The sequence below is a fragment of the Scophthalmus maximus genome, chromosome 4, assembly GCF_022379125.1.
Source record: "Scophthalmus maximus strain ysfricsl-2021 chromosome 4, ASM2237912v1, whole genome shotgun sequence".
In the NCBI taxonomy this organism is placed as follows: domain Eukaryota; kingdom Metazoa; phylum Chordata; class Actinopteri; order Pleuronectiformes; family Scophthalmidae; genus Scophthalmus; species Scophthalmus maximus.
The window spans coordinates 28,975,748-28,991,625 of record NC_061518.1 but is presented as its reverse complement, the minus strand read 5'-3'; the positions used below and the strand labels follow the sequence as shown (position 1 = coordinate 28,991,625).

The 15,878-nt window shown below is 42.5% G+C and overlaps 2 protein-coding genes across 3 annotated transcripts; one reads left to right on the top strand and one right to left on the bottom strand.

Annotated features, from left to right (window-relative positions):
- The first annotated feature begins 3,789 nt into the window (after positions 1 to 3,789).
- Positions 3,790 to 11,605, top strand: ubap1lb (ubiquitin associated protein 1-like b). 2 transcript variants are annotated; one of them, XM_035629467.2, is made up of 5 exons: positions 3,790 to 3,906; positions 5,260 to 5,856; positions 8,726 to 8,935; positions 11,144 to 11,245; positions 11,371 to 11,605. In XM_035629467.2, the coding sequence occupies exons 1-5, from the start codon at positions 3,802 to 3,804 to the stop codon at positions 11,503 to 11,505; spliced, it is 1,149 nt and encodes a 382-aa protein (XP_035485360.2). In that variant the 5' UTR covers positions 3,790 to 3,801; the 3' UTR covers positions 11,506 to 11,605. The 2 variants fall into 2 exon arrangements, with proteins under 2 accessions (XP_035485360.2, XP_035485359.2); XM_035629466.2 differs by having other exon boundaries at positions 11,144 to 11,605.
- kbtbd13a (kelch repeat and BTB domain containing 13a) lies at positions 9,993 to 13,465 on the bottom strand. Its single transcript, XM_035629465.2, has one exon. The coding sequence runs from the start codon at positions 13,348 to 13,350 to the stop codon at positions 11,896 to 11,898; it is 1,455 nt and encodes a 484-aa protein (XP_035485358.1). The 5' UTR covers positions 13,351 to 13,465; the 3' UTR covers positions 9,993 to 11,895.
- Positions 13,466 to 15,878: the final 2,413 nt, after the last annotated feature.

The following is a 15,878-nucleotide window of genomic DNA, read 5'->3' as shown; positions in this document are numbered from 1 at the left end:
ATTATTATATTATCGTAAAAAATAAACAAAAAGTATAAAAAAATTCAGAACCAGCGAGTTCTGTTGGACTGAACACAGAACGCCCTTCACTGCCCACATGTCCACAAAGTCGTGTCAGTTCACAGAAAGCAAACTGGACCCTGAGTCAACATCCTCTGACCCCTGACCCCTCTGGCCCCTAGTGGTAGTTGGCCAGGTAGTACAGACCGTTACCCTGACACCATGACCGCGGCCGTCTGAACAGTGGAGTCAGTCTGGAGCAGTGATGGATGGTTTCAGTCTCAGAACAGAATGCAAACTTGTCCCCTGTGCCAGGACCGAGGTGCACCAGATCCATGTTTGTAGCTATGGCCCCATGTACAATCCTCCTCTGGAGGTCACTTTGTACAGGGACTGCCAACAGGGTCGTCCCAATGTCAAAGAACTCTGTCCACCCCGACATCTTCACCCCTGCCAGGGAGCGCAAGTTACAAACCTTCACACTGATGTAATCGGCTGCTTTCCCAGCTCCGGGGTCTTGAGAGACAGCAGGATGTCCTCCTTGTCCTGCAACTCCCAAAGCAGGTGAGACAAACAGTGAAGGAAAGACATACTCACACTCATCATCCCAGTGGTCAGATAGAGAACGATCTTCAGCAAACACTCGGAGGACGCCCACACCTCCTCCACCACCCTGAGCAGCAGTCTGATGGACCTGACGTTCAGTTGTTCAGTCAGCAGGGGTGGAGGTCTTCACCAGGTGACCCAGCTTCTCTCAGTCTGGATCTCAGGCCTGAGATGTGATGAGGCTGCCTCCGAACAGAGGCATTGGCATTGATTGACACACTATTTTAGGGAATAGGAATAGTGGAAATGAAAATAAATGATAAAATAATCTTATCATCTACTCAGTCACAGGACATTACATTGTTTTAATAAATGTATTTCTGTATTTGTTTCAACTCTCTGTTTGTCATTGGGTTACATTTATGTTGCCTGTAAGCAGGGCAAGGGCTCAGGGACCCAAGTGAGACACCAGAAGCTGTGTTGTGATCAGGCGTGGTGGGTACCGGCCTCATAAGAACCGGTTGTTAAGTTTCAGTTCGAGTCTGGACCCCAAAGCGGAGTACTGGCACAGGTAGGTGTGGAAAATGGAGCAAGTTGTGGAGACAGAGAGCGGACTGATTTGCTGGTAGGATCTCGGCTGAGAGATGAGCACAATGGAAAAACTGAAGACGAAGGGAGAAACTACAAATTTCCGAAGACGAACTACAAAAACCTCAGCGGCTCCATCAGCATGTATGATATGTAACAGTAACTGAGAAGACTCTTCTTCTTCATCAGATCTTTATTCAATTTCTACACGTTTGATAAGAGTATAACAGTTTTTCTTGTGCAAAATGAAAATACAAGACTAAAAAATGATCTTCCCTAAAGAGTCCAGCTGACCTGACTTCACAGTTAACAGCAGAATCATACTGTAGACAGACGGGATGATTCTGTTGACTTCTTGTGTGTGTGAGTAAATCAGCTGACAGGGTTTACTGTAGGACAAAAGATTAGTCCTCCAGGTGGTTCTCCTCTAAGCACCTCCTCTATTTTAACCCTCAGTCCAGTGAAGCATTGCACACATGCACACACACCTGAGAGGACACGGTCTCGCCACAGCTTCGACCAAACACAGGTGGGTTCAACTTTTATTTATAACGATATTCAAATGTAGAGTTTAAATAGGAAAATAAACTTTACCAGTTACCTGCGACAGAAAATGTTTTTTTAAAGATTAGAGTGAACTAAAAAAACAAGATGTGAAAAGCCAAAATTACCATTACTCCAGCCTTTAATCATATCACTAGTTATTAATCGAAGCTTAAACTGGCAGACTGTTCCAAAGACTCAAATGTCTGCAGCTGAAATGGCATCATCCACTGCCACCTTAAAGGGCTTTGGTACGTAGCCTGTTAATATAGATAAATTGATCTGATCTAATATAGAACCATTGATTAAAGGTAATAGATCCTTAAATAGCCTTGATAGAATAGGATCTAAAAGACAGGTTGATGGCTTGGATGAAGTGACCAGTGAAGTCAGCTCAGCCAGATCTATAGGGGAGAAGATATGGGGGATACCCATATGTCAGGACAGAGACCAACAGGCCAGAGGAAAGATGATCGGAGGTGTGTGTTTGTACATTAACACTATACCAGGAGACACACCGTGAATTTACCAAACACAGAACTCCTGTCGGTTTCACTTAGGCCCACATGTTTGCCGTGGGCAATTTGGACAGATTTTCATGACCGTGGTTTACTCCATCCTTTAAAAATGAATGACAGACGTACAGAGATATACGCAGATGCAAATAAACCAAGAAAGAGGGAAGACAAAGCTGAAGTGGAGCAGCTGCTGAAGGACAATGATGCAAGGGAGGCGTGGCGTGGAATTAAGACAATGATTGGCCTGAACTCACAGCGGATTAACTCTGAACAAACCCTAACCCTTAAATTGCTTTTTTTTGCATGTTATGAAACTGGCAGACTGATAAACACTAGGAAATCCAATTGATATGATTGTTTTATCTCACTTAAAGTCTGAAACCACTGGTCAAGTGGATGCTTTGCAATCTACATATAGAGAAAGAAGAGCTGCGGAGGATGCAACAGTGACACGTCTGAACCAAGTTTACAGATACCTGGCAAATCCCCTCTTCCTGTGTCCACATACTGTTTGATGATTTTTCATCTGCCTTGAATACCTATCAATATCAATAGCATTGACTCCATTGACATTTCATCAAATCCTTATATAAAGAGTTTTAGGCCTGGAACCAAGCCAATGAGCTACGAGACGAATCAAGCAAAAAAAAGTCTTGTACCTTTGCCAAGACTGTTGGCAAAAGAACAAGACTGAGTACATAATTATAAACTACTCGTCCCATTCCAAAGAGATGATCATTGATTTCAGAAGTAATTCTTTCTGTGTGAATTAACAATGAATGACATTACCATTGAAAATGTACATGAGTAAGTATCTTGGCTCTATTATTGATAACAAACTTACATGGAAGTTTGTTAGTGCTTGGTTTGCAAAGGCTCAACAACATCTCTTTTTTTAAGGAAACTGAGAAGTTTTACTAAGACTGTTTTACAAAAATTTTATTCGGAGTATATTGACCTTTATTTTTTTAGTCAAGTGAAGTCCACTTTATTGTCAATTCCTGCAGTATCGTCCAGACATACAGAGAAATTGAAAAAACGTTTGTCTCGGACCCACGGTGCAACAGTTAAAAACAAAAGCAATATATATTTCTTATATATAAGAAAATAAGATACGTAATATATAAAATAAGTAAGTCCTAAGTAGTGCAAAAGCAAGAGTAAGGCAAGCAACGCAGGATAGAAAAGCTAAAGAAATTGGAAAATGTGAAATAGAAAGGAATACTGTACAGTATGTGTAATATTGTGCAATTTTACTCGCATGACAGACCAGTACACCATGAATTTGGTTAATAAGATCACGGCAGAGCCACAGCACACCCTCTGTGGTCTGAGTATGTACTTTTGAATTCAGGGCGAAGGTAGCGCATGCACAGGATGCGGACTAACTATGGCATCACATCTTTTGTCCCAACAAGTTCAGACCCCCGTGGTTTGAATTCTGGCACTTTTTTAGATCGCTCTTGATAAATATTGCACTGTGCATCCCGACCAAATGAGGCTTTTTTTGTGTTTATGTCCATGCTCTCTGTGTAACGCAATAAAGGTTTCATTCATTCATTAATTCATCTTAAATCAAACTGTGTCTCTGGGTGAACTGAGCAGAATGGATGGTGTGCCTCTAAAGATGCCGCAGGCTGTCTTACACAATGCCAAAGAAGACGTCAGAGTCATTCCTCCTGATTATCTCACCATACTGCAGGACACAGAGGTGAGTGTGTTCTCCTTTACTGTACTTTACTTACTTGATATGCTACATAGTGGTAAAATGCTTCTATCAAATATTTTACATTGGGTACTATTCATTTAAATCAATAAAGTATATTTTTTATAATAGTTTAATAGTATAGTTTGGTTAAAGTACAATAAAAAAAATTAAAACAGAAATGAAGCCGGCCCAGCAGCTTGTATTTGATATATACAAGAGCAGCAGAATTACGGTCAAGTCTGCCTTTATTTGATATTTTAAATTTGGGTGAAATATATTTCACATTAGGTACTATTCATTTAAATAAATAAAGTAATTTTTTCACAATAGTTTAATAGTATAGGTAGGTCTAAGTGTCACGGGTTTGAAGGAGCAGGACCCACATGAAGGTAAAGTGAAAAGGAAATATTTAATATTAAGGTAACAAAAACAGGCTGTCTTTACGGAAAAATAAATAAAATCCAACTCTCCAAAACTCAAATCCAAAACTCCAAATTAAACTAGAAAAAAGGCATAATAGAATTCCTGAAATTCTGTTATTGGTTTTGGTTTGGTTTTGCCACCCTGAGATTTTCAGTCGCCCCATCTGGCCCCCCCCGTAAAGAATTTCTGGGGGCTCCACTGTTTGCTGCCCCAATAACAATATAGATACATAGAAAATAAATGCAGCTTTAACATCCTTGATGACAAATATATTTTTGGCTCATGTTCATAACAACATATTGTATTGGTTTACAATGGTTTAAACCCGCCTTTTATTTTGAATAATTATTTTGTGTGCCTATTATATCACATTACTAATGAAATAGTAATGAAAAGCGCAATAACCCGATACCAAATACCTACAAAGTGCATGGCCTTCAGAGGAGAATTTCTTCTGAACTATGATCCTGTGATGTGATGAAATGTGTCTTTCATTTAAGATACCTGCAAAACTAATATAAAACTGTATCATCAGCCTCAGCTCTACTCTGTATTTCCTGCTAGTTTGTAAATGTTAGCACAAGTGCAAGGTGTTAACTATGACTAGCTAGACTAAGAAGCGACTAGTTGCTACCATTGCTGTAGACTGGCAGTTATGTTTGGATATGTTTTAATGTGCTAGAGTTGATAGGTTCAGCCTCAGGTGAAAAGGCAAGAGATCCTCAAAATGAAGTATCATAGTAATCCCTGCAACAGGTGTTGAGATATTTCCCTTCAGACCAGAACTTTATCAACAGATTGACTCGTACTGACTTTCTAATCTCTTCCTAATGTAGCTAAAATGTTGTGATATAATGATAAAGAGATAGCTCCATAGTGCTGGAGTTAAGTGATCTGTTTCTATCACTTGTACGTTGTGTTTCCACTTGACAGTATGAATTCAGCCTGGAGAAGTGGGTGATAACTGGGCTGCAGAGTGGCTTCATCAGCCAGCACCTGCCTCAGCTCTCTTCCTCCTCAGGACTGCTGCCATCCTGTCCTCCATACTGGATGATGTTCAGCAGCCCTCAGCAAAGCCGACTGGCCAGCCGCCACAGCTCTGACTTCTGGGAGCCCAACCCTCGCCAGCGCTCCCACAGCCTCAACTCCTCCATCCTGTGCACCAGGTTTCCCATATCAAAGTCTGAGGATGACAGGGCGAGCGCCACATGGGAAGCACAGACATGTGTGTCAGTGACAGACTGCTCAGGTGGAGAGTGTTCTGCTGGCTCCCACCAGCGTGGTCAGAATAAGGCCTTTGTCCCAGATCTGCTGAACCCTCCAGCCTGTCTGAGCAGTCTGCCACACCAGCGCAGAAAGAACCTGCGACAGTGCTCCCTCTCTGTGCTGGAGACGTCCACAGAACTTGATCCAAACACAGACAACCAAGCCCAGAGCCTGTACTCACTTAGAATCCCTAACTTCAAGACCCGCAACACCAGAGAAAGTACAGTCACAAGGCTCCCCAGCATCACCAACAATGATACAACAGTAAGAGATACTCATTTTAATATGTGCAGGCAGTGGTGCTCCAGTTTTACTCACAGTAGCAATTTGGAGAAACGGTTATACTTACAACCAATACAACTGATCATCATCAATAATGATACATTTTTTATTGTTCAGATTTTGTCCTTCAGCATGCTGTATCTTAAAAATAGTGGGGTCAAAGTGCTAGATTTATACTTAGTACTGTACTTTGTACAGAATGTAGGGATTGTGCCCCACGTTTAGAGGACCAAGGTTTTTAAGACAAACCTGAATCGTCATCATATTTTAATGGAAACCACAATTTATTACGACATAGCACCAGAACCATCAACTCTGGTTTGGTTATCCACGAGGGTGTTGAATCAGGAGCAACTGGACCAGTGGTTGCAGTTTCTTGAAGATGTTTCACCTCTCACCCAAGAGGCTTCTTCAGTTCTAACTCAATTGTGTTGAATCTCAGGTATTTAACCTCTGTGGGGTGTGGGCGTGGCTTGTTAATGCTCCAGACTGTTTGAACAACTGTCAGTGAAACTGTTATAACGAGGCTTCTTAGAGTCGTTGGGGGCACCTCTGTCCACACAGGTGTTGTGGTCACAAGATGTGAAAGAATGAAGAGATGAAAGGACATGCAGCATTGTAAGTGGGAGAAAGATGGTGTCTCAGGCCTCTTCCTCTGTTGAGGGATGGTTTCTCTATTTTAACACAAATGGCCTCCTTCTCTCCTCTTTCAAACCATCTACCACCTACAAAGGTCTGATCCTTGTCCTTTAGATGTAGACAGACAGCTGAATCCAATGTGAACAGCACATTCCAAAAACTGTTGTTTCATGAACTTGATGTTTCTTGTCCACGGAGTTGATGTGTTCCGTCAAAGTTTGCAATTCCTCCTTTTTTGATTTTGACCCATGTATCATCCACATATCTGAACCAGTTCCTCTGAAAGAATTTAGGGCCCTGCTTTCCACTTCTTCCATGTAGAGGTCGGCCACAATACGAGATACTGGAGAGCCCAATGCACAGCCATGATTTTGCATGTAAAAATTCCCTTTATACTGGAAGTAGGTGGTGTTCAGGCAGAGATCCAAAAGTTGACAAATTTGTTGTGTTGTCATGTAGCAGCCATTTTTTTTTTTTTTTTACCATTTCCACTGCCTCCATAGGCCATGGTTTCATCTGGATCCAGTTTCAGTCCTAGAACTTTGTTCACCAAATCCCTGGTGTTTTGGATATGGCGTGGGGTGTTCCCCACCATCGGGGCTAAGATGGTGGCTACATGTTTGCCAATATTGTAGGTTACAGAGTTAATGATGCTGATGAGGGGCCCCCTTCTTTGTGGATCTCGGGGGGCCATAAATGCATGGAATGGCATCTCCAGGAAACAGGCGGTGGTATTTGAGGCGGTCTATGGTTCCCTCTTTCTGCAGTTTTTATGCACATTCTATCGCCTTTGACTTGTAGCTGCTAGCGGGGTCTTCCCTCAGAGTTTAAATATAACAGTTTCAACAACAGTCGTTCAAACGGTCTGCAGCATTAACACTGCCCACACCCGGGATTCTCCACAACTTAGTTAGAACAAAATAAGGCTCTTGGATGAAGGTGAAACGTCTTCAAGAAACTACAACCAAGTCCAGTTGCTCCTCAAATCACTCGTGGATAACTATGACCTGGGTGAATGAGAATCTCCACAGACAACTCTCTCAGTTATGATACCAAAGTTATAACTGAGGTGTCAAAACAAGTCATAATTTGACTGTACGACATGTTTTTTAAACATATTACAATTGAAATTACTTTTGAGTGTTACTAAGGATAAAGTTTTTTCTAATCTGACTAAACTATTGGCCTGTTTATAAGATGAATGATCATGTGATTGCTCCTGAGTGTTACCCCATTGGACCAGGTTTTAGCCATGATTGCAGTCATGATTTTAGTCTCCATTTTAGGTAGAATTTTTGTGAGGATTTTAGCAATGATTTTTTAAAAACAATTATTCTCCCCTTGATTTACTCTTAACAATTGCTTTGGCGAGTATTCTGTTGTCATGGTCAATAATATTGAGGTACTAAGATACTTTGCTCAAGTATCTGAGTACATACAAAAGTGTGGAAATAAACTGCCACACAAAGTCCTGCAATCAGCATTTACTTATATACTTACTTATATATCGGAAAAGGGGCTGAGACTTAACCAAGTCAGTGAAGTTGTGGTCTGTAGGACTAACACAAAGAGCTTAAGACTCCAAAGAGCAGAAGGAGAACTGTGGGTTCATCACCACAAGATAATTTTCACATTTCCCACTAATAATAATATGAAAATGTGAATTTGAGTGGTTTTGATTCTGAGAGGCAGCACATTCAGTGATTGCTTCATAGCCATTGTGGTAGAGTACAGAAACAATTGACCCCCGCTACCTCATAGCCCTCATTACCTTTTCCTGGAGCATGCTATAAATCAACTCACATAAGCCGGGAGCAGACACAGGAGAATGACTTGGACTATTTATTTTCAGGTTTGATCCCTGAAGGCTTAATACCTCTCAAGTCTCTGGATGTCCTTTAAGTCTTTCTGTGAGCGTCGGCACTGTATTAGCTCATTTAGAAAAATTTTCAGGGCCTGTACTCTAAATATAGACTATGGAAAGTCTGCTCCCTGAATCGCGCTGGGGTATAGTAGGTTCATCAGGATTAGCAGGATCAGGATCCCAGCAAAGCTGCATCTCAGGGTTACTCTGCTCCAGGCAGCTGTCAGAGTTACACAAAACATGTGAGACGTTCAAATTACATTAAATGTGTCCGACTGGCCTTGCAATGTAGTCCTTCTGTCCTCTGACTTCACACACAGACACTCACTACACTGTGTTGTCTCCCAGACATTTCATAGTCCAGACTCCTGTAGGATCCCCCCTATGACCTCACGGCCCAGAGATCTCCCCTCATCTGATTTCGACTTGTCAGCAGAGCTCGTATCAGCTCTGAGCCCAGAGGAGAGAGAGCTCCTGGAGGTCATCACAGCCCGGGGCTACCCCCTCCGCACTGCATTCATCGCCCTGCAGAAGACGGGCCAGCAGAGCCCAGATCAGGTCAGTCAGTCAGTCAGTCACACATACAGTGACACCGCATGCCCTTCACATCAGACAGCTGCCACTGATACTGGCATCTCTAGTTGATGTTGAAATTATCAGAATATAGTAATAGTCTGACCAAAGTATGACACACACACACACACACACACACACACACACACACGCACGCACACACACACACACACAATTATTTATTCCCTTTAAAAACTTGAATTTAATGCAAATTAAAAGCTGTGGTATCTTTGTAATCCATTTTGAACTCAGACTATATTTGCTACACTTCTGTCCACATACAGTAAACATACATGTGACATTTTCATCAGCGTATCTATTGGCCAAACTACATATGACTCCTAATCAGATTTTTGACCACAAATAATCAAAGACAATATATCAGTGTAAAAATGTTTAAAATTAAAGCTGCAAGCAGCGACGATTCGGCCCATGTGCATGTCAGGGTGTGTCGCAGATTTCACTTCCTGTGTCCACGTACATCATGCGTAGATTGCACCATGTCAATTTCATGTAAATGGGATGATGTTTGCCAAATAAGCCTGAATTCCGGTTGTCAGTAGGTCGTGCTATGACCATGGCTCAATATTGACATGTAGATGTGTCTACCACTGTTACAGAGGGGACCACCGGAAAACGTCTTTTTCACCACATTTTTAAACGTTACTGAAAAAAAAATCTGTTCAATTGTACACTAAAGGATGGATTTTTCGTACTTCGGCCATGTATTACTGCGCCAACTTGCGCCGGTGTAGAGAATCAGCGTATCACTCCGCAAATCAGCTGTTTGACTCAGAGCTACCGCGGCAGTTGGCGCAGAAATACTGTACATGGCCGAAATACGCTTGAAAAAAAGTGCAAAACTTAAACGGCTGTCAGGCGGCAAACTGAAGCAGTGCAACTACATCCTTAAGTGTACAATTGAACGGATATTTTTATTTTTAGGTAACGTTTAAAAATGTGGCGAAAAAAAAGGTGGTTTTCGGTGGTCCCCTCTGCAACAGTGGGATTCTGATTTTCACTACTTCCACTTCTCCTCCAAACTCTGTTAAATGACATCACTGATCACCGTTCCATAAGGTAACATATTAAATATATATCCCTTTAACTAAACCTCACACCTACATACAGAACATTTTTCTATAGTCACAGGCTCAAACAGAAGCACGCTATCCAAAATGACACATTTTCTGTGTAAAATGCTCAAACATGAACACAATTTTCAATACATGCAGCAAAAGAAAACATTTCCTTCAATACAGTCACTTGTGGTCAAATGGATATCTTAATTCAATCACAAAATACAGCTTTATTGTCATTTGTGCTATGTCCGTGTGCCATTCGTTACAGACTGTGTCAACAAAGGCTTGCTTGCCTATCACAGCATGAAATTGAGCATAGCATGAATACGGCAGGCCACAAACTCAAGATCAGCCACTATCCAGTACATCGCCCACATACTCTGGTTAAATTAACACAGACCAAACAGTCTGACATCTTAACCACCGTCGTAGCACCGTTAACTTTATTAACCCCAAGTTTAATCAGAGTAGGTTAAACTCGCTTTGCAGTACAGGTCTTTGATCCATCAGCTGCTCCATCAGCTTGAGGATCTAATGACGTCCCAATTCATTATTCAGTGTCCTTTTGGTCAGGACACCAAAGGTCACCCTGCTCCCACACAGATTGTTTTACACTGAGCAGCACATGACAGGGCAAACTGATCAGAGTGGCCTGGTGTGTTTCATGTGAAGTCTAGAAAATAAGACACAACTTGAGGTTATTGAAAGTATTGAAATATAGTATTGAAATATAGATTTTGATATAGTACTTGTACCTTATCCATTACATGCCAATTTATTCTTCCACTCTTTTTTCATTTTGACACATTTATAAAACACAATTCCTATAAATTAAAAAACGACCAATCCAAATCTATAAAATGCTATGTACACATTAATGGACGAGTAATATTAATGAATTATTAATGATACGATAGTGTAACTGTCACAGGGGAGCATTTTTCTGCATTGAGTACTTTTGCTTTGGATATGTGGTCGTACTTTTCGGGCAATAAAGTAGCTGAATACATTCTCAGTCACTTCAATGTAGTTTTTTATAAGTTTTGGTTTTTGACCCCCAAGGTGTTGGTGTTTCCCATATGAATGAACCTTTCTGTGTTTCTGTCTGCAGGTCTTCAGTTACCTGGTAGCATGTGACCACCTGTGTCAGATGGGTTATGACATGGCCCAGGTAGAAGAGGCTCTGGAGATGTTTCAAAACTGCGAAACGAAGGTAGAACCATTCAAGGAGCTACAACATTTTCTTGGTCATATATATATTCTAAGAGACACCCAGACTTTACTTTTATTTTTTTCAGTCAGTGATTTGAAATTGTATAATAATTTCTTCTTTCTGAGGCGGAGGAGTTCCTTCACTTGGTGGGTCAGTTTAATGAGATGGGGTTCCAGCAGAACGCCATCAAAGAGGTGCTGCTGGTCCATGACAACCACAGAGAACGGGCTCTCGAGGAGCTGATGATGCGTCTGGCATAAAGGAGGAAACTTTACATAACTGTAACCTTCCCCCCAGCAGTCTTCCCCATGATTGTGGTTGTGTTTACTGAACTACACCGGGACATAGACGAGATTTATGCTGTATGAATAGTAATTTTATCAAACTCTAAATAAAATATTGAACATTTTTGAGATTTGTTTGTTTGCTTGAGCTGAAGGCTGTGATTATTGGAATTCGAATAAATAAAAGGCTTGAAACATTTTAGTTTACGTGAAATGGGTCTAGGATATACAGTATAACATTTTCATAAAATGGAATTCTTAACTAACTGACAAAATTCTTTTATGAACTTTTTTTTTTTTTTTTCAAATTTTTTGAGACACACCTGTATGTAGTAACAAGCCAGATCGATTTTTTTTCAGCGCCTCTTAGAGATTAGCAGAGCAATGTGGAGACAGTTTGGTACGGTTACTGAGGACCCTGATGTTCTGGTCCTGAGTCAGATCTAGACACTTGCCCACTGTAGACACAGAGGCTTTAGGCAGCCTCATCAGAAATGTATACATGGATCCAATTCTGCCAAAACCTTGCATCTCTCGCTTCAGAATCCATCTGTTCTGGCCCACGGTGTACTCGGTGGTCACATGTCTGTTGAGGGTGAACACAGTGTCTCCTCTGACCACAGAAGTGAGCAGAGAGCCTTTACTGTTCCCGTACTGACCAGACATGGCTGTCCACTGCCCGGAGGACAGATTATAACAGTCCATCACGCACAGTAGGAAGTCATCACAGGGTCCGTTTCGCATCACATACAGATTGTCATTATGGGCCGCCATATAAAGACCATAACTGTGCCGGTGGATGAGTGTGGTGACCAGAAGCCACTGGTCTGTTTCGGGAACGTACTCCAGGATATCTGTGGCCCCCTTCCCTTTCCAGAGACAGATAAAAATCCTGTTCATGGCAACAGCAGATGCCACTGAGGCTGCAGGGGAAGGGAGGGGGGAAACAAAACTCCAGCTCCCATTGGACACCCTGTACCTCTCCACAGATGAAATGGTCTTCATGCTGTATTCCCCTCCCAGAGCGTACAGGCTGTCGTCATGTCCTAACAGAGTGAAGTTGTAGCGGAGTTGCTGAGGGCCACAGATAGTGTACCATGTGTTAACTTCGGGGTTGTAACAGAAACCCGTCTCTACGACCTTTTTACTGACATCGTGCACCCCTCCGATGATGTAGAGTCTGTTGTGGAGGACAGCGACGCCTGCCATGATGGTGCTGGTGTTCCCAGGTAGGTTCGTCAGGACCCTCCACGCTCTGTGCTCTTCATCCAGGTAGCAGATGGTCCTCTGGACATCCTGCAGCAGCTCGGTGCATGGAGAGTGGCTGCACACTGCCATGTAGCTGCTTGGAAGAAGAGATTCAATATACTCCACCAGCTTGTTGGGTAAGGTTTGAACATCCTCCCATAGGTCTGTGTACATGTCTCTGATGAATAAGGCTGACCTGTGGGACAGCTCCCACACACCATAGGTGGCAGCTGTATGGTAAATGAGTAAACAGTTTTCCGAATTGAGGATACTGATCAAGTGCTTGGTGAGGACAGACACCTGGAGAAAAGCTGTACACTCGATGGCTTCCACGATCTGGTCACTGTTGAGCACTGGTCGCTCCCCATCCAGGACCTGCAGCAAGACCAGGAACCCCAGAGTCCCCACGCATTGCAGCTGGATCTCCCCCTGCTGGCACTCGATCATTCCTGACTGGAACAATGCTCTGAAATACTCACAGTTGTCAGCCAGAGTGCCTTTATCCACAAAGTAAGAGCTGCCATTAATGTTGACCCTCATGAGCTTATTGCATGGACGGCTGCTAGACTCCATCACCTCCCTGCAGCAGAGCTTTATTACATCTCCACCTCAACTCTTCAATACAACAAGGGTTGTATCAAAATTAGAACCAGACCACAACAGAGCAACATTCACTGTGACTTACCACTCACTGCCAGAGAGAGTGAACACAGTTCTGAGAACAGACTCTATACATAGTAGGTGGATGTGTGACGCAGCCAGAGCAGAGAGGACCTGGATAATGGCAGGGTTGCTCTGAATGCACTGATGATTCATATTGGGACAGTTGTGGGACAGCTGAAGATTTGTCCTTGAGCAGCAAGAATAGTTGGATCCTCTGAATCACATGTTATACATCCCAGGATTCCAGCAGTCATTCAGTACAGTCCCACATGTAGGACCTATAACTGACCCTTTTTCCATTGCAGTACTTTTACAACAATATACTGGCTATCACTTTGGAATTCTGATTAATAATCAAATTAAAAACGAAATCACAATATTCATAGTAAGCAGAGGTTGAAAGATTTGAGTTCTATCGGTCAGTGGTTGGCAATACTCTTGTGCAATATGACATAGGCCATGTATATTTAGAAATATTTTTTTAAAAGAAAGTTGAAAGAACAATATCTTATCTAACAAATGTGAATATATACGTGTGTGTACGTGTGTGTGTGTGTGTGTATGTGTGTCCATGTCCTAGTCTGAATTGTTCCAGTTTTGTAATATGTTTGGACCCAAAAGCAGACTTTAAGTTCAAGGATTTATTGTGAGGAAGGTACAGGTTGAGGCTGGTTTCAGGCAGTCACCCCCCTGTCCCTTTGAGTGGACGTTTCACATGGGTGCAGCTCAGTTTTCTGACTCAAGATAACACGTGAGAACAGAGTAGTGATTTGCACAAGGAAGAGAAGCCCATTAGGCATAAATCTTCTGGGATCTTGAGTGAACAAAAACTCAGACTTAGGAACAGTACAGAGCGGCCGAGAGGTACTACCACTAGTGTGGACGTAAAAATATGTCGCTGAGTGGAGGATGACTGGAGCTCTTGTCCGGCGGCTATCAAACTAATCAATACAGTATTCTACCAAAGACAAATATTTGTTCGGCTGTGTTGCGTAAGGCTATGCTATGCCCAGGTTTCATTACCAAGTCCATGGAAAAAGAAGAGGAAGAGCTTGTGCTGTAGGGTTAGATGCTCGACACTAACTCAGCTTGGTGGCTCCTGTTGCTAGGAAAAGCTGGCAAGACTTTGGCATGGCCACTGGTACAAAACCAGACTTTTTACAGTCTTGGTTGGTCCTCAGACAGGCTCTCACGTTGCTGTCTTTTGGAAATTGTTGTAGGAAGGCCTGCATGGAGTCAGAATCCTCAGAGAGCAGATAGGCCTTCCCCAATGGGGAAGAAGCAGAGAGGAGAGTTCTTTTTTTTTCTATGCTTGCAGCATTCTTTCCCTGAAAATACACATGTTTAAAACATTTGTAACAATCTCCAGGCTGCTCACGATGGGATGTCTAAATTTGGGAGGCTGCAACTTCCTCATCAGCAGTAGAAGAGAATTCTTCTAATAGTGCTTGACGGAGCTCTGTGTAGTCATTTCTGACGCAGGAAGCTTTTGAGCTGGTCTTTCTCCCTTTGGGTTGCATTAGGCAAGGATTCTTGTTCTTTTGGGTAACATCTTCATGGTTAAATGAGCTTATTGTAAGTCGTTTTGGACAAAAGCGTCTGCAACATGAAACTAATGTAATGTAATGTAGTTCTCACAGGTTGAGAGGCAGGGGCAGCAGCTGTCATTACTCTCATTGAAAGTGCAGGGAGGAGGTTGGACTGTCCTGAAATGTCCTGGTCCTTGCTTTGGAGCGATGAGAACAGCGCAAAGTGTCATGTATCATTGGCTGAAAACAACACTGGGTAGAATCCCTGCCAGAATATAAGGTACATGTCTCCTCAATCTCTACATCAGAGAGGTGGGAAAAGGGAGTTAACCGTTTCCTTTAGGGGCAGTAGGTGATTCTGGAGAAAGCTTGTCCCTCTCTTTGTTGTAGTTGTGATTTAACTGATCGATCTCGGGTATGGAATTCCGACGCACTGACCACTAGGCCAAAACTGCAGAGTTGCAGCTACACCCACTAGCACGTCTCTTAAGGTGTCGGCGAGTGATGTTTACAAACTGCTCGCAGTGTTGCGTGGTGCGGTCCGCTCCATTTTTTGTTTTCAATTTACAGAGCTTGGTGGCTAAACCCAAGACCCAGATTTTTCTTCGCCGCACACACAGAAGCGGCAGCTAACGGACAGTTAGGAAATATTTGCAGATTTTTACGCAACGTGTTCTGCTTTAGAATCGCTAACTGCCCCTTTAAGGGAGAAGCATGACTCGGAGTAATCTTCTGCTCTAAGCCTAAACAATTCCTTCTTTCTTCCCTGCGTGAGCAGAGGTCTAACTCTGTTGAGCGCAGGTCTTTCCTATTAGCTGTCTTGACTTCGTGGAGCCGACTAGCAGTTTGCCCTCTTAGGGACCTAATCCATTTTAACCAAACAATGTTATGGGTAATCCTGCAAAGCGA